The sequence below is a fragment of the Pan paniscus genome, chromosome 5, assembly GCF_029289425.2.
Source record: "Pan paniscus chromosome 5, NHGRI_mPanPan1-v2.0_pri, whole genome shotgun sequence".
Classification (NCBI taxonomy): domain Eukaryota; kingdom Metazoa; phylum Chordata; class Mammalia; order Primates; family Hominidae; genus Pan; species Pan paniscus.
In genome coordinates this window covers 163637316-163661424 of record NC_073254.2, presented here as the reverse complement: position 1 = coordinate 163661424, position 24109 = coordinate 163637316, and the positions used below count along the sequence as shown (strand labels likewise).

Here is a 24109-nt window from a genome sequence, read left to right as displayed (position 1 = left end):
ATGAGATATGTTTCCCTAAATGTTATAGCTGCTGTATCTACTATAAACAAAACAAGTCTCATTTGAAACAATTACGCATTTCGGGGCTAGTTACTAAGTATTCAGCGTCTGCCAGGATAAGGCGATCAGCGCTTCTACTCCGAATAACAAACCATAAATCAGTTGACAAGCTTGAAAGCATTCAGTCCTAGTCTGTTCGGAAGCCAAGCGTAAATACAGAAAAACCTGTTGGCATGTTTCTCTTGCTCTCTAAGTTTCGCGTTTTTAAAAACACAGTAATACGCAAATGGCGTTTCCCGTAAGTTTCTGGCTCCGAAATAATTTGGATAAAAAACCACAGCGAGGCATCGCGCACAGAAAAATGGAGCCTGTGCCTTTAAGGTAAAATCGGCTGGATCCCAAAAGGCATTCCTCTTTCACGACAAAGAGTTTGGCGAGCGCTACCTCTGGGGTTTCTCCGAGGGACTTGGCGGGTCCGAGCGGAACCCGACCAGACGACTAGCCCTGCCTGCCCCGGGGCCCCGCCGCCAGCCCCGCGCCCGCGCGGCGGGAGCGCATCGCGTGCGCCCCGGACTCACCGCTGCCGGGCTGCGGGGACAGCGTGGACACCGAGGTCTGGCCCATGACTGGGGTCGCAGGGCCAGGTCCAGCGATCACGCGGCTCCTTTGGTCCTTCGATCATGGGTCCGCTCCCAGCCAGACTTCCAAGCGTTCATGTCCCGGCCTGTGCCGAGCGGCCCGCCGGGTCCCCTCACCTTCTACCCCGCGCGGGTCTCCCAGCCCGGCCGGCCGCAGCCGGCGCGGCGGATCCTGCCCAGCGGATGCCTGTCATTCCTCTATGCAGATTAGCTGGGGTCAGGGGTCACGGGGGAAGAAGGGGGGTGAGGGCGATAGGGAGGGGAGGAGGGGGAAGCGGGGGGAGGGCGCAGGAGCAGGGGGTGGGGGAAGCCCCCAGCCGGCCCCGCCGCACCCGCACCCCCTCAGGGTGGTAGGGAGTTCAGGCTTTCAGACTACTCCTCTTTGACTTAAAAGGTTCAAAGTCAAATGATCCTTACGGGCTACAAGAAAAGGAATTAAAGTATTTAGTCACGGTACTTAATTTAACAAAATTTGTTTCTTAAAAGTTATTTCCTTCCTTACATTCTATTTGCAGTATTGTGGCACTCTCATGTCTTGTGCCCATTTTTTTTCTCGTTTTAAAAATTATCTTCCTTTTAACAAATATAATTTTTTAAAAACAGCACTAATGGCCTCAATCAGGCTTGACAACAAATCTAAATGATAGGTCTATGTGCGAGATCAACAAAATATGCTCTTTGCTGTCTCCCACCTAAAACTCTGGAGTGCTGACCTCTCCTTTATTTCAAAAGAATTACTGTGAAATAAAGTGATTAAAATACACAAAAGGGGGAAAAAACTATAACAAACTTGAAAGGTGAATTAAACCCTTCTATAGTATCCTGTTAAATCTCAATCTTCTTAAAAATATGAATACAAATAAATATTCTTCATATTTACAGTTAATGATTAATTAGTATAAGTAATCTACATGCTATATATATAATGTGTGTATATATATACAGTATATGGAACATCTATATATGGTGCATTAGATTGGATGGTGGTTACTGGATGTGTTCATTTTATGAAAATTCATTGAGATGTCTGTAATGATGTGTGCACTTTGCTGAAGGCATATATTTCATTAAAATGTAAAAAATATCAGAAAGTGCAATATATTTAGGTCATTTACCACAGCTTTCATTTTTTAATTTATCCTAGACAATCAACTCTGAACTAACATGAAAATCATTTTTTTCTAAAATTTTTATTATTAAGATCGTGCAGAGCCTTGTTTGATTTTTTTGAAAGGCACTTACTTGTCTGTTTTGTCATGGTTAATTAAGTTGCCCTATTTTTTTTCACACCCAAATAGCCCACCCCCCACTGTGAGGAAGATTTTTTCCCTAGAAAAGTGTGATCCATTGTCTTCTTCCCTTTGCCTAATTCACTCTTAAGAAACACTGATTTTTTTTTTGTAATGAAATTGAGGATTTAACCAAAATGTGAGTTCTAATTAGGACAATAAAATTAATCCTAACTACATTTCCTTATAAATACAAAAATGTGTTTTGGAAACACATCCCACCTGGGGCGCTAAGCGATGAGAGTAAACAATTATAATGGCTGGCTCCTCCAGCTCTTTGCTTTGAGTTGCCGTAAGAAAAAAACAAACAAACAAAAGTGGTTAAAGGTAAGTTAAGAGGGAGAATGTTTCACTCTTCCTTTGACAGTCTTTCTGATAAAGGGAGGTCACTGATCAGAGGAAATATACAGTAAATTTTGCACATTCAAAATATGTAACTGTAATAATTTTTAAATTATTTACTGATAAAAGTTAAACTTTAAGGTTGCTATCATTTCTTCTTTTCCTTGAGAAACAATAGCATATTTCTATTACTTCTATAAATTCTTATTTCAAAGATCAAGGAGGTGCACTATAGTTCCAGTTTTTCAGGAATTGCTTAATACAGCTATATTTACCTTATTCAAGACCTTTCATGATTTGCTGGTTAATATAATCTTCGGCCTCATCTGGGATTCCTATAATACCCCAACCAGGTTATGCAATTTTCTCTGAAACTCTTCCAGTTCCATTACATTATCCTTGAAGCATGTCAACCAAAACTGCAGGAAGTGTGCACTAAGTTTTCTTTCTAAGAGTGGGACAGTTCTTGTTCTTGGTTTCTAGAGCTTCTGATGGAACTTGGCATTTAAGTGGCCTTTTTATCACAGCTAACAAGTTATACTAATGAACATAGAAAACGTCTACAGAAATCTCTAAATTTCATTTCTAGGTTGTAACGCAAAGGTTAGATATTATCACTTAACAAGAGAATTTTAAGATAATTTCCCCCCAAATTGCCTTACTCTTGTCTTATTAGAACTCACACAGTTTTACTAAGAGTTCTGGGTGTTAATCCCATGGGTTTATAGTTTAACTCTGGAAACATTTAATGTCATCTGAAAGGCATGGACATTTCTCTGTATACTACCTCTCTCTAGGGAATTTATTAAAATGCTAAACAAGATTAGTCCCAATGCCTAACTCTGAGGAAGCTATCTATTTCTAATTCTTCAGCATTTATCCCATTGGCCCCGCCCTTTGTTTTCTATTTCTAAACCAATCTCTTATCCAGTGATATCCTGGTAAATGCTTAACTGGTTTGGGCTGGGGGTGAGGAGGCAGGAGGGGGCCTCAGACTGCTTTGTTTACTGTGATGTAAATACTCCTACAATGACCTATTCTACAGGCCTTCAACCAGCTAGCAAAACTGATATCAAACAGCTTGCAAAATTCCTTGAAATGTAACAATTTGGCCCACCAGCCTGTGTGAACTGCCTTCAGCACACCGCTACTTTTCTCTGTTATAATAATGCCGCATCATATCATACCATGGCTGAGTTTGAGGACTAGCTTCTATTTAGCCTTCCTAAAAATATAGACTAATGGCATCTACTGATTTTTTCCATGGAACACTCTAAATATTTTTCAAGCTCCGAAAGAACTACTGTGATTTATTCATTTATTTCCAGAAAGAAACTAAAGTAAGTGAATTAGTGACATAGAATTTCCCCTTCTGAAAGCCAGTGTGCCTTTATGACAAAAAGTTGTACTTATCAGGTTTTCAAGCATTCTACCCTGTAACACAGACTTCACTGGCTTGTCTGATGTGGGAAGTCTTAGACTCACCCACCTGGGGTACCCAAAGTGACACTTGCACTCCTCCTGGATGGAAGCCACTATATCTATTAGGTAAAAGTTAAAGCGGACATAAGCCTAAACATTGGCAATCTGGACCATTTGTGAGAAAGTTCTTTTCTAGGTCAAAGTCCAAATGGCAGACATACAACTTGGTGCCTTTAGAGAACATGGTTTACAATTACTACAGTCACCACTACCAAATCCTATAACTTAGGTTACTGCCAGATTTTTCTAGGCAGCCAAATCTAGCCTGGAGCAGGAAGAAGAAGGAACCTTCCTCAGAACACAAATGCCATGAATACTAATCCTGGAGGTCTCTGCCTTGTCCAGATGCTGCCAGCTGTGTGAGGATTCATTTTGAGACACCAGATGTTAGGGGTGGAGGAATTATGATGGGAGGGAAGGGTTAGGCAGAGTCCCAAGAGATGAGATGGTTGATCAGAACAGCAGTGACCTGGGAGGCAACAGTGGTTGATAGTGGCCATATACAAGCAGATGAAGATTACATTAATTTACACCCTTATTTCTAGATTTGACCATAGACATCCTGTGAATTAGTGACATTTCCTTGGCTAATGGGAATTGTAGCCATAGAAAAATTCTTTCTTAATGGGAAGGAAATGAATGAAAACTTAGCAGTTTTCCTAATAGTATACTAAAAACGACATGCAAAATTTGTTTTAACTATTTGGGTAGTTTTTACTAGAAGATCTTCTGGTTTTTAAAAACTTTGTATGTCTTCAAAACTTGGCTACATTTTGTAAGAGTCAGCTTACTTAGAAAAATATAAAAAGCAAATGGGAGCTTTACTAGATATTATAAACTCAGTGAAAACTCTGTATATGTAACTAATGTTTACTTTGTAAAATGTTACTCTATGGTAAAGTTGCAACTAAATGGCTACTATATCTTAGATTTCAACAATTCTGAGAGATGCTGGTTTGAACAGGATAATGCTAACAGACAAAGGAAAACTTTTGTTAAGGAAAGAATTACAACTTTGCATATTCTAGTTATATTAAGCATCAGTAGAAGACCACATTCCACAAGTATTAGAACAGGAAACAAACCTGAAAGACAGGCTTTTCTTTCCTATTGTTCTCATATTTTCATGTGATTTATTTCCTGAGTTTTCCTTCTTCTGCTTGCTCAAGCTAAAAGGATTAACAAAATACCTTGCCTCTGCCTCACCCTGCGTGAGTCTCTGCAGAGGCGGGGTGTGGCTCACGTGTGCTTGCTTAGTGAGTGAGCCCCACAGTTGGAAGATTTATGCTGGAAAATAAAGACCTCAAGGGGTGGTGCTGGAATTTCCTTTTCCAAAGACATTCTCCCTACCCTGGGAGGAAAAGCGTCTGTAATTTTGCTCTACTTCATTTCATAAGCAAAACAAAGTACTCATCCATAGTATTAAAACTCTAAAAACTGCTATAAAATGAATAATCTTTAATTTATTGACCAAAATCTACAGAGAACAGTCCTTAAAGACATCTTTTATATGACTGCCCAATTTATACAAAATAATTGCTTCCAGTAAGGCCCAAATCTTTGTTTTGTTAACCATCACATCCATCCCTAGAAACTAACAAAATTTGCCTGGCAAATAGAGGGTACTGAATACATAGATGATAAATTTAAAATAAGCATTTATGTTATCTCCTTAATGGTAACTTCCAAGTATGGACAAAAAAAAAATCTGGGAATACATGTACAATTTTGGTAATAATATAGAATGTTGACTCCATAGCAAGAGAATATCGAGTCTGTCTGTGATTGTAAATTTTCTTTTGTATGCCCCTCTGAAATAATCATCTACTCATTCAACTAGAATTGACTGAGGACTTCCCATGGGCGTGGTACCTCTAGCACATGGGCATAAGGATAAGTGAGGTATGGACTCTCCTGTGGCGGAGGTCATAGTATGGGTACGGTGGAGGGTGGGTGTTGCAGCCTACAAATACATGATCCTAACAGTGGAGGAAGAGAAGTTTGTTCCTCCAGCTGGGAGTGGTGACTCATGCCTGTAATCCCAGCACTTTGGGAGGCCGAGGTGGGCGGATCACCTGAGGTCAGGAGCTCCAGACCAGCCTGGCCAACATGGTGAAACCCTGTCTCTACTAAAAATACAAAAATTAGCCAGGCGTGGTGGTGCACTCCTGTAATCTCAGCTACTTGGGAGGCTGAGGCAGGAGAATCACTTGAACCCAGGAGGTGGAGGTTGCAATGAGCTGAGGTTGAGCCATTGCATTCCAGCCTGGGCAACAGAGTGAGACTCTGTCTCAAAAAGAAATAAATAAATAAAAATAAAAATAAAAAAGAAGAAGTTTGTTCCTCCAAGTGCTAGGGATGCCCAGTAGGTTAGTACAGAGAAGGCTCTGAACTTCAGCAAATTACTAAATCCACATTTTTGCCATACAGAGGTGCTCATTCATTCTGAAGGTGCCCCAAGATTGTGAAGTGCTTCCTGAATTAAAGAAAGATTAAATTCTAATAGTATGTGGTCAGAATTAACTGTATTTGTTTGTTTATTGCTTGCAGCTTTTTTTGCTTGTTTTTTGTTTTTGAGACAGGGTCTTGCTCTGTGGCCCAGGCTGGAGTGCAGTGGTATAATCATTGCTCACTGTAGCCTTGAACTCCTGGGCTCAAGCAATCCTCCCACCTCAGCCTCCAGAGTAGCTGGGACTATGGGTGCCTGCCACCATGCCCAGCTAATTATTTGTAATTTTTTTTTTTTTGTAGAGATAGGGTCTCACTATATTGCCCAGGCTTGCTTACAGCTTTTTGAAGAATAAGTTATGGACCCTAAAATGTACCCATTTAAAGCAAACAGTTCAATAAGTTTTAATAAACATGTAGTCCAACCAACAGCACACTCAAGTGTCAGAAAACTTTGAGAACCCTAAGGTACTCCATCATGTCCTTTTGCAGTTAATTCCTGTTTCACATCCCTGTACCACCCTTGGCATTAGGGAACTGCCAACCTGCTTTCCATGTCCATACTTTTGATTTATCTAAAATTTCTTACAAATGGAATAATATTATGTACAGTTTTTTTTAATCTGGCTTGTTTCATATGTTTTTGATATTCATCCATGTTGTTCTGTGTATCTGTATTTTGTTCCTTTTTGTTCTAGGTTGCCTTCCATTGTATGGCTATACAAAAGTTTGTTTATCTATTTACCAGTTAATGGGCATTTGGGATGTAACTGTATTTCACTGTATTCCTGCTCCATGAAAAGACTTTGGGTCTATATTGTGTTACATATATGCTAGTTCTATATTAATAATAACTCATTGATTGGTTCACCACTCAACAAATATTTATTATGCATCTCCTTTTTACCAGTCTTTGTTCTAGGTACTTAGGAGACAGAATTATACAAAATACAAAAACACCTGCACTCATAGAGCTTCCATTCTAATGGAATGACAGAAAATAAGCAGTAAACATAATAAATCAGTAAACTTTATAACAATTTAGAAGATGAAAAGTGCTATGAAATTCAGAAGAGTAAGAGAGATTGGACTGGCATGTGGTGTTCACAGTAGTCCTCACTGAGAAGATAATGTTTAAGCAAAAACACAAAGGAGGTAATGGAGTTAACCATATGGCTATCTGGGGGAGAGGTGTTCCAAGAAGAAAGACCAGTTAATATAAAGACAGGAGCATGGCATATGTTTGAGGAATCCAGGGGAAATGGTGTGGTTGGAGTACATAGAATAAGAGAGGCAAAGATGAGGAGAAGGAGATTATAACCACATAGGACCTTGCAGTTAACTATAAAGACTTTGGGCCAGGTGCAGTGGCTCAGACCTGTAATCTCAGCACTTTGGGAGGCCGAGGCAGGCGGATCATGATGTCAGGAGTTCAAGACCAGCCTGACCAACGTGGTGGAACCCCATCTCTACTAAAAATACAAAAATCAGCTGGGGCATGGTGGCGCATTCCTGTAATCCCAGCTACTCGGGAGGCTGAGGCAGGAGAATTGCTTGAACCTGGAACCGGGAGGTGGAGGTTGCAGTGAGTTGAGATCGTGCCACTGTACTCCAGCCTGGGCTACAGAGTGAGACTCCATTTCAAAAAAAAAAAAAAAAGGCCTTGGCCTTCTTCTCCTCCAAAGAATCACAACTCCTCGCCAGCAAGGGAACAAAAATGGATGGAGAATGAGTTTGATGAATTGATAGAAGTAGGCTTCAAAAGGTGGGTAATAAACTCCTCTGAGCTAAAGGAGCATGTTCTAACCCAATGCAAGGAAGCTAAGAACCTGGAAAAAAGGTTAGAGGAATTGCTAACTAGAATCACCAGTTTAGAGAAGAACATAAATGACCTGATGGAGCTGAAAAACACAGCACAAGAACTTCATGAAGACACACAAGTATCAATAGTTGAATTGATCAGGCAGAAGAAAGGATATCAGAGATTGAGGATCAACATAATGAAACAAAGTGTGAAGACCAAAATTAGAAAAAAAAGAATAAAAGGGAATGAACAAAGCCTCCAAGAAATATGGGACTATGTGAAAAGACCAAACCTACGTTTGAATGGTCTACCTGAAAGTGACGGGGAGAGTGAAACCAAGTTGGAAAACACTCTTCAGGATATTATCCAGGGGAACTCTCCCAACCTAACAAGACACGCCAACATTCAAATTCGGGAAATACAGAGAACACCACAAAGACACTCCTCGAGAAGAGCAACCCCAAGACACGTAATTGTCAGATTCACTAGGGTTGAAATGAAGGGAAAATGTTAAGGGCAGCCAGAGAGAAAGGTCGGGTTACCCACAAAAGAAGCCCATCAGACTAACAGCGGATCTCTCTGCATAAACCCTACAAGCCAGAGGAGAGTGGGGGCCAATATTCAACATTCTTAAAAGAATTTTCAACCCAGAATTTCATATCCAACCAAACTAAGCTTCATAAGCAAAGGAGAAATAAAATCCTTTACAGACAAGCAAATGCTGAGAAATATCACGACCAGGCTGCCTTACAAGAGTTCCTGAAGGAAGTACTAAATACGGAAAGGAAAAACTGGTACCAGCCACTGCAAAAACATACCAAATTGTAAAGCCCATCGACACTATGAACAAACTGCATCAACTAACAGGCTATATAACTAGCTAGCATCATAATGACAGGATCAAATTAACACATAACAATATTAACCTTAAATGTAAACAGACTAAATGCCCCAATTAAAAGACACAGATTGGCAAGTTGGATAAAGAGCCAAGATTTATCAGTGTGCAAAGATACACATAGGCTCAAAATAAAGGGATGGAGGAATATTTACCAAGCAAATGGAAAGAAAGAAAAAAAAAAAGCAGGGGTTGCAATCCTAGTCTCTGATAAAACAGACTTTAAACCAACAAAGATCAAAAGAGACAAAGAAGGCCATTACATAATGGTAAAGGGATCGATGCAACAAGAAGAATTAACTATCCTAAATATATATGCACAAAATACAGGAGCACCCTGATTTATAAAGCAAGTTCTTAGAGACCTACAAAGAGACTTAGACTCCCATGCAATAATAGTGGGAGACTTTAACACCCCACTGTCGATATTGGACAGATCAACGAGACAGAATATTAACAAGGATATTCAGGACTTGAACTCAGCTCTGGACAAAGCAGACCTAATAGATATCTGCAGAACTCTACACCCCAAATCAGCAGAATATATATTCTTCTCAGCACCACATTGCACCTATTCTAAAATTGACCACATAATTGGAAGTAAAACACTCCTCAGCAAATGTAAAAGAACAGAAATCACAACAAACTGTCTCTCAGAACACAGTGCAATCAAATTAGAACTCAGGATTAAGAAACTTACTCAAAACCGCACAACTACATGGAAACTGAACAACCTGCTCCTGAATGACTACTGGGTAAATAACGAAATTAAGGCAGAAATAAATAAGTTATTTGAAACCAATGAGAAAAGAAGACACAACACACCAGAATCTCTGGGACACAGCTAAAGCAGTGTGTAGAGGGAAATTTATAGCACTAAATGCCTACAGGAGAAAGCAGGAAAGATCTGAAATTGACACCCTAACATCACAATTAAAAGAACTAGAGAAGCAAGAGCAAACAAATTCAAAAGCTAGCAGAAAACAAGAAATAACCAAGACCAGAGCAGAACTGAAGGAGAAAGAGAAATGAAAAACCCTTCAAAAAATAAATGAATCCAGGAGCTGGTTTTTTGAAAAGATTAACAAAATAGACCACTACCAGACTAATAAAGAAGAGAAGAGAGAAGAATCAAATAGACACGATAAAAAATGATAAAGGGGATATTACCACTGATCCTACAGAAATACGAACTACTATCAGAGAATACTATAAACACCTCTATCCAAATAAACTAGAAAATCTGGAAGAAATAGATAAATTCCTGTACACATACATCCTCCCAAGACTAAACCAGGAAGAAGTCGAATCCCTGAATAGACCAATAACAAGTTCTGAAATTGAGGCAGTAATTAATAGCCTACCAACCAAAAAACAGCCCAGGACCAGACAGATTCAGAGCCGAATTCTACCAGAGGTACAGAGAGGAGCTGGTACCATTCCTTATGAAATTATTCCAAACAATAGAAAAAGAGGGACTCCTCCCTAACTCATTTTATGAGGCCAACATCATCCTGATACCAAAACCTGGCAGAGACACCACAAAAAAGAAAATTTCAGGCCAATAGACCTGACGAACATAGATGCAAAAATCCTCAATAAATACTGGCAAACCGAATCCAGCAGCACATCAAAAATCTTATCCACCACGATCAAGTCGGCTGCATCCGTGGGATCCAAGGCTGGTTCAAGATACGCAAATCAATAAATGTAATCCATCACATAAACAGAACGAATGACAAAAAACACATGATTATCTCAATAGATGCAGAAAAGGCCTTTGACAAAACATCCCTTCATGCTAAAAATGCTAAATAAACTAGGTATTGATAAAACGTATCTCAAAATAATAAGAGCTATTTATGATAAACACACAGCCAATAGCATACTGAATAGAAAAAGCTGGAAGCATTCCCTTTGAAAACCGGCACAAGACAAGGATGCCCTCTCTCACCACTCCTATTCAACATTGTATTGGAAGTTCTGGCCAGGGCAATAAGGCAAGAGAAAGAAATAAAGCGTATTCAAATAGGAAGACAGGAAGTCAAATTGTCTCTGTTTGCAGATGACATGATTTGATTGTATATTTAGAAAACTCCATCGTCTCAGCCCAAAATCTCCTTAAGCTGATAAGCAACTTCAGCAAAGTCTCAGGATATAAAATCAATGTGCAAAAATCATAAGCATTCCTATACATCAATAACAGACAAACAGAGAGCCAAATCATGAGTGAACTCCCATTCACAATTGCTACGAAGAGAATAAAATACCTAGGAATCCAACTTACAAGGGATGTGAAGGACCTCTTCAAGGAGAACTGCAAATCACTGCTCAAGGAAATAAGAGAGGACACAAACAAATGGAAAAGCATTCCATGCTCACGGATAGGAAGAATCAATATCATAAAAATGGCCATACTGTCCAAAGTAATTTATAGATTCAATGCTATCCCCATCAAGCTACCATTGACTTCCTTCAAAGAATTTTTAAAAAACTACTTTAAATTTCATATGGAACCAAAAAAGAACTTGTACAGCCAAGACAATCCTAAGCAAAAAGAACAAAGCTGGAGGCATCACACTACCTGACTTCAAACTATACTACAAGCCTACAGTAACCAAAACAGCATGGTACTGGTACCAAAACAGATATATAGACCAATGGAACAGAACAGAGGCCTCAGAAATAATGCCACACATCTACAACTATCTGATCTCTGACATATCTTACAAAAACAAGCAATGGAGAAAGGATTCCCTACTTAATAAATGGTGTTGGGAAAACTGGCTAGCCATATGCAGAAAACTTAAACTGGGCCCCTTCCTTACACTTCTTACAAAAATTAACTCAAGATGGATTAAAGACTTAAATGTAAGACCTAACACCATAAAAACCCTAGAAGAAAACCTAGGCAATACCATTCAGGACATAGGCATGGGCAAAGACTTCATGACTAAAACACCAAAAGCAATGGCAACAAAAGCCAAAATTGACAAATGGGATCTAATTAAACTAAAGAGTTTCTGCACAGTGAAAGAAACTCTCAGCAGAGTGAACAGGCAACCTACAGAATGGGAGAAAACTTTTGCAATCTATCCATCTGACAATCCAGAATCTACAAATATCTTAAACAAATTTACAAGAAAAAACAAACGATCCCATCAAAAAGTGGGCAAAGGATATGAACAGACATTTCTCAAAAGAAGACATTTATGCGGCCAACAAACATATGAAAGAAAACTCATCATCACTGGTCATTAAAGAAATGCAAATCAAAACCACAATGAGAAACTATCTCACGCCAGTTAGAATGGCGATCATTAAAAAGTCAGGAAACAACTGATGCTAGAGAGGATGTGGAGACATGGGAATGCTGTTACACTGTTGTTGGGCATGTAAATTAGTTCAAACATTGTGGAAGACACTGTGGTGATTCTTCAAGGATCTAGAACCAGAAATACCAACTGACCCAGCAATCCCATTACTGGATATATACCCAAAGGATTAGAAATCATGCTGCTATAAAGACACATGCACACTTATGTTTATTGCAGCACTCTTCACAATAGCAAAGACTTGGAACCAAGCCAAATGTACATCAATGATAGACTGGATAAAGAAGATGTGGCACATATACACCATGGAATACTATGCAGCCATAAAAAAGGATTAGTTCATGTCCTTTCCAGGGACATGGATGAAGCTGGAAATCATCATCCTCAGCAAATTCACACAGGAACGGAAAACCAAACACCACATGTTCTCACTCATAAGTGGGAGTTGAACAATGAGAATACATGGACATAGAGAGGGGAATATCACACACTGGGGCCTGTTGGGGGGTGGGTTGGGGGCCTAGGGGAGGGATGGCATTAGGATAAATACCTAATGTAGATGACGGGTTTATGGGTGCAGCAAACCACCATGGCACGTATATACCTATGTAACAAACCTGCACATTCTGCACATGTATCCCAGAACTTAAAGTATAATAAAATAAAAATAATAAAAAATACTTTAGCTTTTACTACGAGTGCGATAAGGTTGCAATGACAGTTTCGAACAAAGTAATAACATGATCTGGCTTTTGTTTTAAAAATCACTGTGGCTTCTGAGTAGAGAACAGAGGAGACAACATTAGAAGCAAAGAGACCAGGAGAGACTACAGGAATAATCCAGACTAGAAATGATAGTGGCTTAGACCAGGTTGGTAGCAGTGGGTGTAATGAAATGCATCTGGATTCTGGGTTCATTTTGAAAACAGAACCAATATTCCCTATGGATTGAATGTGGGGTGTGGGAGACAAAAGATGATGGAAGGAAGACTTCAAAATTTTTTTCTGAGCAACTGAAAAGATCAAATTGCCATTACTTAAAACTAGCACAACAGTGAGTGGAGTGGATTTGGAATAGAAAATTAGAAGTTCAGTTTTGAGATGTCTGCTAGACTTCCAAATACAGAATAAAAACAATCCCATGTGTCGCCAAGGGAAAGAACAAATCAATGTATACCTAAACACATCCTAGTGAAACTGAGCAGCAGAAATGTAGAGAAAATTTAGAAAGCAGTAGACAGAAAAGGCAAATCCCACTTTAAGGAATCATAATAAATCCAAGTCAATGAAAAACTATTTTTTCTTACTGTTTTGAAGAAGCAACTGTCAACTTAGAATTCTATATCCAGGTAAACACTCATTCACTAAATCAATCATTCACTAAAAGTAATTAATCACTGAAAACATCTACAGGATATTCCTCAGCAAGAAAGAAAATGAACCCAGGCCAGGTGCGGTGGCTCATGCCTGTAATCCCAGCACTTTGGGAGGCCGAGGCTGGCAGATCACTTGAGCTCAGGAGTTCAGATGAGCTTGGCCAACATGGTGAAACCCCATCTCTACTGAAAATACAAGAAAATAGCCGGGTGTGGTGGCAGGTGCCTGTAATCCCAGCTACTTGGGAGGCTGAGTCAGGGGAATCACTTGAACCAGGGAGGCGGAGGTTGCAGTGAACTGAGATTGCACCACTGCACTCCAGCCTGGGTGACAGAGCAAGACAGTGTCTCAAAATAATAATAATAAAATAAAATAAAAAGAAAGAAAGAAAATGAACCTAGAGGTAGGGGTGGTATGCATGAAACAACAGTGAGCACAGAAAGTGAGGACATGATGGTGAATTTAATAAACTATCGGCTCTGCAAATGAGGAAGTAGTGAAGTTTTAACATGTATGTTAAAGTCCTGATTTTGATCAGAGGAAAGATATATGTACTAAATAATTTTATACTTTGTTAGAAAAAGTAACTGTTTCAAATAGTAAGAAAGATATAACTATAAGCTTCCAAATCACTAAACAAAAGAAGGGGATTAAAGAAAGCTTCACTAATCCAAATAATGAGAAAATGAAAGAAAATTGAAGAAGAGCATGCTTAAAAAGATGACACAAATTTAGATGGCAATGTAAGTCCAAATTAGTAATCTCAATAAATATGAAAGGAATAAGCTTTCTTATCTAATGACAAAGACTAAAAAATTGTGAGCAGCAGAAACATAGTACATCTCTTTATCTGTCATTTTTAGAAGACACACCCCAAACAGCAAAAGCTGAAAATAAAAGTATGAAAAATATTTACTAAGCAAATTCTTACCAAAAGAAAATTTGTAATCTCAATATTAATAATAGATAAATTAAAACTGAAGGTAAAATAACAAATAGCATAGAGGGACGTATTATATAGTGTAATGACAAAAATTATAATCTAACAGGATGTTCAAATTATTATCTCATATATTCCTGACATCAGAACCATATATATATCTGAAGCAAAAACTAACAGAATTTCAATGATAAATGGACAGATCCACAATAATAAGGAGAGATTTTTAACATACCATCAAAAACTAATAGATCATGAAAACAAAATATTTTTAAGGTCATGAATTTAAACAATCCCATTGACAAGCTTGATGTAATAGACAAACGTGTAGAGACTTGTACTCAAGAAAATGGCAACTGTACATTGATTTAACACTAGATCATAACAGAAATCTCAATAAATTTTAAGTAATTCATATTAAGTAATCCCTGATCTCTGACCATAATGTAATTAAATTAAAAATCAACAGGAAAACCTGGTTAAAAACAGAAATAAAAACCCCTCCCACACATTTTTAGAAACTGAAAGAAACATACTCCTAAGTAACACAAGAAAATCCAATTGTAACATAAAATATTTAGAACTAAACAACAATGAAAGCACTATAAAACATGTAGAATTAAGCTAATGTGGTAATTAGAGCTATATTTAAAGCTTTAATCGCATTTATTTAAAAAAACAAAGAAAAGATCTATTCAGGGAAAGATAATCACACAAATGAATTAGGTCAATATTAAATGATAAAGCTAAAAAGGGAAAGAAAAGAAAAAAGAACAGAGTAAAAAACAAAATGATAAAAACAAGGGCATCAATGAAACAGGATCTTAAAATCAAGAGAAGCGATTCAATGCTTTGGGATATTCAGTACTTCATTCATCCACGGGAAGGGCAAGGCTTCACTCAGCATGTTGAGAGAGTGCTCTGCATCTTTGAATGAAAAATGTAATTGGAAGAACTTAAAACAGAGTTACCATGTGACCCAAAAATATCATTACTGGGTATATACTCAAAGGGAAATAGATCACTATAGCAAAAAGACACATGCACTCGTATGTTCATCACTGCGCTATTCACAATAGCAGAGACATGGAATCAACCTAGGTGCTCATTAGTGGGGGGCTGGCTAGAGAAAACGTGGTACAAATACACCAGGGAATATTATACAGCCATAAAAAAGAATGAAATAATGTCCTTGGCAGCAACATGGATGCAGCTGGAGATCATATCCTAAGCAAATTAATACAGGAACAGAAAACCAAATATCACATGTTCTCACTTATAAGTGGGAGCTAAACATTGAGCACACATGGACATAAACATGAGAACAATAGACACTGTGTACTATAGGGGGAAAGGAGAAGAATGTGGGTTGAAAAACTACCTGTTGGGTACTCTGCTCACTGTCTGGGTGCAATATACACCCATATAACAGTCCTCCATACATACCCCCTGTATCAAAAATAAAAGCCGAAATTAAAGAAAAAAAGAAAAAACTAATTGTAATATAGGTGAAGACAATTCACAACTCAAGATGAAAAACAAAACTGCCTGGTAGTCATAAGAACTGAAACATCCCTAGTAGGAAGGTGAATTTAAATATTACTGTTTTGCATTCAGGGAAAAATACAGATGCATTTTTAGTGTTGTTTAAAACACTTTCATTATTCAATAGGTCAGCATTTTATAACTAAAAACAGATGAAGAACTCCTACCCACTACTTATTTTTACTTTCTGAAGAGTAAATAGATATCTGTAATATTTTTTATTTGTAGTACAATGATATCTTTAAAACTCCAAACGACATCTTAAGGGAATAACAAACAAAATAAGTAGTTTCTTATATTTAACAGGCTTAACTTCAACTCTTCTTTTATGTTCCTTGTATTTTAAAATAGGGGAAAAAGGCTATAAAGTTATTTCCTAAAACACACTTAGTTTTATTAGAACTTAAATCTAAGAAATGCCTCCAAGTAAAACAGCTCTCTAGGGTAAGTTGTGCATATTGAAGAGGCTTTTTAATATAAAATGGATTTCAGTAACTGCAAATTACTTCTCAATTAGGGAATGTTGACACATTCTCCAAACAGGTGATAAAGATGGGAGCTGAGAAAGGGGGAGGAGCAATGAAGCTTGCAGGTGCTCTGACTTAATCTTTCATCAAAACAAGATTTATTCAGGGAGAAATCATGTAATCACACAATTAAGAAGTACATATACAAAATGTGCTTGGAATATTGCCATTTTAAATCCACACACCACCCTCCAATGCAATGAGGGTCTTTTGCTGAAGGGTTTTCATTCCTTCAAATTTTCCAGGTAGAGAACTTGCAATTTTGAGAATGCACAAGGGAAAATTTTAGGTCAGGTGCAGTGGCTCATGCTTGTAATCCCAGCACTTTTGGAGGCTAAGGCAAGCGAATCACATGAGGCCAGGAGTTCGACATCAGCCTGGTCAACCTGGTGAAACCCCTTCTCTACCAAAAATACAAAAAATTAGCCAGGTGTGGTGGTGCATGCCTGTAGTCCCAGCTACTTGGGAGGTTGAGTAGCTTCCCTTTGAACCTGGGAATAGGAGGTTGTAGTGAGCCGAGATTGTGCCACATTCCAGCTTGGGTGACAGAGCGAGACTGTCTCAAAAAAAAAAAAAAAAAAGAAAGAAAATTTTAGAAAAGGGCCAAATATACGATAAGAAACAATCTTTACCTAAAAGCTTTTTTATTTTATTTGCAAAATTATTGTTATACTTTGATATATTTATTTATTTACTTTATAGGATAAAGTGCTCTAGATTTTGTTTTGCTCTAAATATTCTAAAACCCACATGAAGCCCCAGATTCCACTGCATTTTAGATTATTGGATTTCTTCTTTATAGATGTGTTACAGTGTTTTCTTGTGAACCAGTAACACATGCAGTGATTTGTTTCTACAAACCAACACTGAATACTATTATATTTAACTACATGCATTAATAAAACAGTCAACATTAATATGCTTTTCTCACCTGGGTCTGTGACTTTAGGTGATAATTTTTACTTTGTTCCCACCTTAAGTATTATCTTACTTCATCTAGAGTTTTTCATTGTATGCAAATTTTACTATGAATTTTTTATGAATATTTTACTTGTATTCCATTATTTATGTCAGTATAGAAATAGCTAGTATCTGAAAACTGATATTGCCATTTGAAGAGTGAGACTTTACTTCACAGCTTGCCAACACTGCAGCTACTTAAAATTTGTGGGTTATTTTTCTTCCCATCTTCTATTTAGATTTTTCTAAAGCTTCAGTTCTCAAGCCTCTGTTTGTCTCTGTATTCTATTACCATCCAAGGGACACATCCTTCCTTGAGGTTTTATTTTCTTTCTACTTGGGTTGATTAACTCTCAATATCTGGCCTGTACTTCTCCTATAATTTGTTTTCTAAGGAGCGTGCCACTTGGATATCAAGTTCTCTGGGCCCTTAATTTATGTATTTCCATAGCAAATTCCTCAGTGGAGTTTATTGTGCAGCGTTTCCTCATCTGTCTGGACTGAATGTTATTTGGAGGCCATGTTTCATTTACTACTGAAACACCAGCACAGTCAGTGCACGGGTAAGTGCTCAGTAGGTATTTGTTTTATACATGAATGAATGAATAAATGAACCTGATCCGTATCAATACACTGCTTATGTCTGATATGGTTTGGCTGTGTCCCCACCCAAATCTCATCTCCAATTCCCGCATGTTGTGGGAGGGACCTGGTGGGAGGCAATTGAATCATGGGGGAGTCTCTTTCCTGTGCTGTTCTTGTGATAGTGAATATGTCTCATGGATCTGATGGTTTTAAAAACGGGAGTTTCCCTGCACAAGCTCTCTCTTTGCCTGCTGCCATCCATGTAAGATGTGACTTGCTCCTCCTTGCCTTCTGCCATGATTGTGAGGCCTCCCTAGCCATGTAGAACTCTAAGTCCAATAAATCTTTTTTTTTTTTTTGTAAATTGCTCGGTCTTGGGTATGTCTTTATCAGCAGCATGCAAATGGACTAATACAAGGTCTGTGGGTACCAGGAGAAATAGGAAAAGGAGATTGAGGATTTATTGAAAGTATGGAGAGCAGCTTTACTGCTAGGCCTACCAGTAGTAAGCAGTATTGTCAATAGAACACCATTTACAAATGAGCACTTAAGTTTTTTAATGCAGTTACTGAGAAAACACCAGATCTGAATATTACCATAATGACATTTAATATGTACCTACTAAATACATACATTTAAGTTTTTAGTGTTCCCAGTTAAAGTTCTGTTCAACTTCTCTTTTAATGTTACTGGCCTTTGTCTTTTGTTTAAAAATTGATTTGGTTGAAATACACCAGTGCTAAAGCTAATCAGGAACATTCATTACCTGACAAATCACTGTGTATGGATGAACAAACTGGAAGGGAGTTCTAGTTTCCTCTGCTTTTGGAGGAAGGAAATATTTGACTAACTGAGGTACTACAATAAATGCTTCTTACCATTGGGAGCATGGTGGACAGATGCGAAGGTAGACCCCAGGTAATCCACCTTTGTGTGATCCCCTCCCCTTGAGAGGGCACGTCTGTCTTGCTAGGGGACACTGGTTCTTCACCTGGCTTTAAAGAAGCAAGCTGCCATGTTGTGAGCTGCCACATGGAAAGGACAAGGAACAGAGGGCAACCTCCCACTCACAGCCAGCAAGAAACTGAGCCCTCAGTCTGGCATTCTGTAAGGAATGGCGTGCTGCCCAGTGACCACATGCACTTCCAGGTGTATCCTTCCTCAGTCAAGCCTTGGATGAGACGACATCGCTATTGACACCTTGACTGCAGCTTCATGAGACCCTGACACCCTCAGCAGAGGGTTTTTATACAGCTGTACAGTGAGTTTGTGTCTTAAGCTACGTGTTGCCACAAAACAGTAAAAAAGTTTAAAAAATTTTTAAAGTTTATAAAGTAAAAAAGTTACAATAAGCTAAGGTTAATTTATTATTAGGAAAAGAAATTTTAAATATAAATTTAGTGTTGGCTAAGTGTACAGTGTTTATAAAGTCTATAGTGGTGTAGAATAATATCCGAGGCTTTCACATTCACCCATCACTCACTCACAGACTTACCTAGAGCAACCTCCAGTCCTGCAAGCTCCATTCATGGTAAGTGTCCTATACAAGTGTGCCATTTTTTATCTTTTTTTTTTTTTTTGAGACAGAATCTTGCTTTGTCGCCCAGGCTGGAGTGCAGTGGCATGATCTCAGCTCACTTCAGCCTCCACCTCCTGGGTTCAAGCGATTCTCCTGCCTCAGCCTCAGAGCAGCTGAGATTATAGGCACACGCCACCCTGACTGGCTAAGTTTTGTATTTTTAGTAGAGATGAGGTTTCACCATGTTGGTTAGGCTGGTCTTGAACTCTTGACCTCAAGTGATCCTGCCACCTTGGCCTCCCGAAGTGCTGAGATTACAGGCAGAGCCACTGTGCCCAACCCCATTTTTTGTTTGTTTGTTTTTTAATCTTTACACTATAGTTTTGCTATACCTTTTCTATGTTTAGATATATGTTTAGATACACAAATGCTTACCATTGTGTTATAATTGTCTGTAGTATTCAGTGCAGTAACATGCTGCACAGATTTGTAGCTTGGGAGAAATAAGCTATACCATACAGGCTAGGTTGTATAGTAGGCTATTCCATCCAGGTTTGTGTAAATACACTCTATCATGTTTACACAATGACAAAATCACTTAACAACACACCTCAGATTGTATCCCTGTCTTTAAGCAATGCATGGTTGTACTTTATTGAAAAAAATCTGTTGGGAAAAAGAGACTGAGTGCTGTAATTCGTTTTCAAATACTGCACAGGAGAACCTTATCATTAAGGAGGTCAACTTCAGGTTAAGTTTTAAGTTCATATTTAAGTTTCACCTGAATTTCCCTTGTTATTTTGAAGGTGTATTTCTATATTTGTACCCAAATTTATTTTAAAATCACATTTGTTGTTGAAGCTCAGGTTAGTCTGGCAGTTTCTGTAATGTTAAACATACACCTACCCTATGACTCAGAAATTCTACTTGTCATTTATTCAGCAGAAATAAAAACATATATCCATAAAAAGACCAGTTTAGGAATGTTCATAGCAGCTTTGTTCATAATAGCCCCAAACTGGACAGGCCAAACGTCCCTCAACAGAAGAGTGGGTAAATAAATTGTGGTATGTCCATTAATGGAATACTACTCAGCAATAAAACACTGTGATGTGCTGCCTGGACCCCCCCTCAGAAATAAAGGGATTATTTCCCCTGGCTGCTAGGAGTGCTGCTGGAAGACAGCCCTCAGCTGTCAGCTTTTTATAAGGAGAACTTCCCTGCCTGAAAGCTGCAGGCTTGCCCGAGATACCACCTTCCTGTAGAAGGAGCCCACATCCAATGCCTGATCAACACGGGGCAAGCATCAAGGTCCCCACACCCCACCTTGAGATAACTGACAGACAATCTCACGCCAGTACCCCCACTGGGATGCACTGAGGCTGGGGCTGGAGCTGCCTCACAGCTCTATTCCCCAATCTGCTCAATCTGACTTCTTTCCCTGCCTTTCAAAAGATGTGGCTTCTAAGAGAACTCCTTTATCAATGCCCTGCGTGTTCATCTCTGTCTCTTCCCAGGGAATACAACCTGCGAGAAACTACTCATAAAACCAAGAAAATGGATGACCTTCAAAACCATTTTCCTGAATGTAAGAAACCAGACACAAAAGAGTACATATTCTATGACTGATGAAGTTCTAGGATTGGAAAAACACGTACTGGGGAGAAATCAGATCAGTGTTTGCCTCGGTGGGGACTGACTGGGAAGGGCATGAAGGAACTTTTTTCAGGGGTTGGAAATATTCTACATCTTGATAGGGGTGTGGAGTGCATGGCTGTATGAAATTGACAAAACTCTGAATTGTTCACTGTACGTACATTGTACCACAATTTTTTTTTTTACTTAAATTCTGCGATACATGTGCAGAATGTGCAAGTTTGTTACATAGGTATACATGTGCCATGGTGATTTGCTCCACCTATCAACCCGTCATCTAGGTTTTAAGCCCCGCATGCATTAGGTATTTGTCTTAATGCTCTCCCTCCCCTTGCCCCCAACCCCCAAACAGGCCCCAGTGTGTGGTGTTCCCCTCCCTGCATCCATGTGTTCTCATTGTTCAACTCCCACTTATGAGTGAGAAGATGCAGTGTGTACCACAATTTTTGAAAAGTAAAAAATAAAAAGTAGCCACATCAAACTTAGTTCAAGTTGAACTTATGGTCGGCCATTCAACATTCAGAATATTTAAATTTTCGTGTGGCCAATCAAGCCTATGTTCACTTGAAACCTGGCAGATAGTTTTTTTGAAACTAAGTTTGGGAATTAACATGTCTATTGTGTTCATCTTTTTGCAGATTGCAAAACTAACAGACATGCTTTTTCTGTTTGAGTTATTAATTAAAATGCTTTGCTAATCAGTGATAACTCCAGAGGCTGGTGAAAAATCTTGATATTGCTTCTTCTATGATCACATCTATTCATTAATCAACACACTGGGTGTAATATTTACTCAACTACAATATTCATTCATCTACCTGTATCCTCATCTAGCATTGATGTCTCAGAGAATACTAGATCAGATTATAAAATCATAGACCAAACTTGCCCAACCTGCAGCCTGTGGGACGCACACAGCCCAGGATGGCTTTGAATGCAGCCCAAAACAAATACGTAAACTTTCTTAAAACACTATGAGATGTTCTTGCAATTAAAAAAAAAATCTCATCCACTATCATTAGTGTTAGTGTATTTTATGTGTGGCCCAAGACAATTCTACTTCCAATGTGGCCCAGGGAAGCCAAAAGATTGGACGCCCCCGTAACTGTTACAGCCAGGAAAGACTTGAGAGATCTCTCAGTTTGCAGACAAGAAAGCTTAGGCTCACAGGAGGTAACTGAGTTGCCAAGGTCAGAGGAAGTCCCTGGTCTGGACAGGAATGGACTGACCCCATACCCCACGGCATGTCCCACCAGACAATCCTGCTAGAAGTCTCTGTGCCTGTTATTTCCTCTGCAGTTTGGCTTGGAGAAGAAAGTCAATGAGTGTATTTTATCCCACGATTTACCCTTCCCTCCACTGATGCTTCTTTTAAATATTTCCCCCGGTAATCACCTTAGGATAAGAAACTTAGTTCATGGAATAAAGAACTCTTTTTTGATCTTGACAGAGATCTAATTTTTGCCATCAACTAGGAGAAAATAATGTATCTGCTGCCCGTCTGTTTTCTTCTTTTTCTCACATGGCAATTCGTAGGAAGCAACTTTAGTGAAAACTATATTTGATTCTCAGTAGACAGGTTTGACTCAGAAACTGAGGACATTTTACTAAAAATTCCAAAGAACTTTCATGTGTATGGAGAGATAATAGCAAGTATGTGGTAATAGGTGCAAAGTAAATAACTAAGTCTGAAACGTGAATAGAAAGTAAATCATAAATGCAAACACTACATTGCAGTAATCTTTTTCTCTTTAGCCTTTTCTTACAAAATCTGTGGCTTCCGTACAGAGTCGTAAATCTTTGCTTTGGATGTTTTCTCTCTAAGAAACATCTGAGAAAGCAAGTGAAATCAAAGAAAGAATTAAAAATACAGAAAAAATCTATAATTAATGACATATTCCATATTCTCTAATCATCTATATTTTGTGATTTTTAAATATCTTCTTTATTGAAATATAATCCACATAGCATACAATTCACCAATTTAAAGTATACAGTGGAATGGTTTTTAGTATATTCATAGAGTTGTGTGACCATCACTACAATCAATTTTATGGTATTGTCATCAACCCAGTAAGAAACCCTATGCCCATTAGCATCACTCCCTGTTCCCCACAATTCCCCCAACCCTAGACAACCACTAATGTACTTTCTTTCTCTAGGAATTTGCCTATTCTGGACATTTCATATAAATAGAATCATACAACATTCATCCTGGTTTCTTTCACTTAGCATGATGTTTTCTTTTTTTCCTTTTTTTTGTTTTGAGACGGAGTTTCACTCCTGTTGCTCAGGCTGGAGTGCAGTGGCACGATCTCGGCTCACCGCAACCTCCTCCTCCCAGGTTCAAGCAATTCTCCTACCTCATCCTCCCAAGTAGCTGGGATTACAGGCATGTGCCATCACACCCGGCTAATTTTTTATTTTTAGTAGAGATGGGGTTTCTCCATGTTGGCCAGGCTGGTCTTGAACTCCTGACCTCAGGTGATCCACCCACCTCGGCCTCCCAAAGTGCTGGGATTACAGGCGTGAGCCACCGTGTCCAGCTAGCATGATGTTTTCAAGAGTCGTCCATGTTGTGGCATGTATCAATACTTCATTTAGTTTTTGTTTATTTGTAGAGACAAGGTCTTGCTCTGCAACCTAGGCGGGAGTGTGGTGGCATGATCATTGCTCACTGCAGCCTTGAACTCCTGGGCTTAAGCAGTCCTCCAACCTCAGCCTCCCAAGTCACTAGGACTACAGGCGTGCACCACCATGCTTG

At 38.7% G+C, this 24109-nt stretch overlaps 1 protein-coding gene across 9 annotated transcripts in view; it reads right to left on the bottom strand.

The window, feature by feature from the left end:
* Positions 1–24109, bottom strand: part of PHACTR2 (phosphatase and actin regulator 2) — a 293821-nt gene that overhangs the window by 151560 nt on the left and 118152 nt on the right. Inside the window, exon 1 of one of the 9 annotated variants that reach the window (XM_008963930.4) lies at positions 579–8547. The exons of 6 other annotated variants lie outside the window; for them this stretch is intronic. In XM_008963930.4, coding sequence (XP_008962178.3) covers positions 579–624 — 46 coding nt within the window. In that variant the 5' untranslated portion in view covers positions 625–8547. Of the gene's footprint in view, positions 1–578; positions 8548–24109 lie in introns of those variants that run through there. 2 more of the 9 variants (XM_003811545.5, XM_055114176.2) reach the window with 2 other exon arrangements.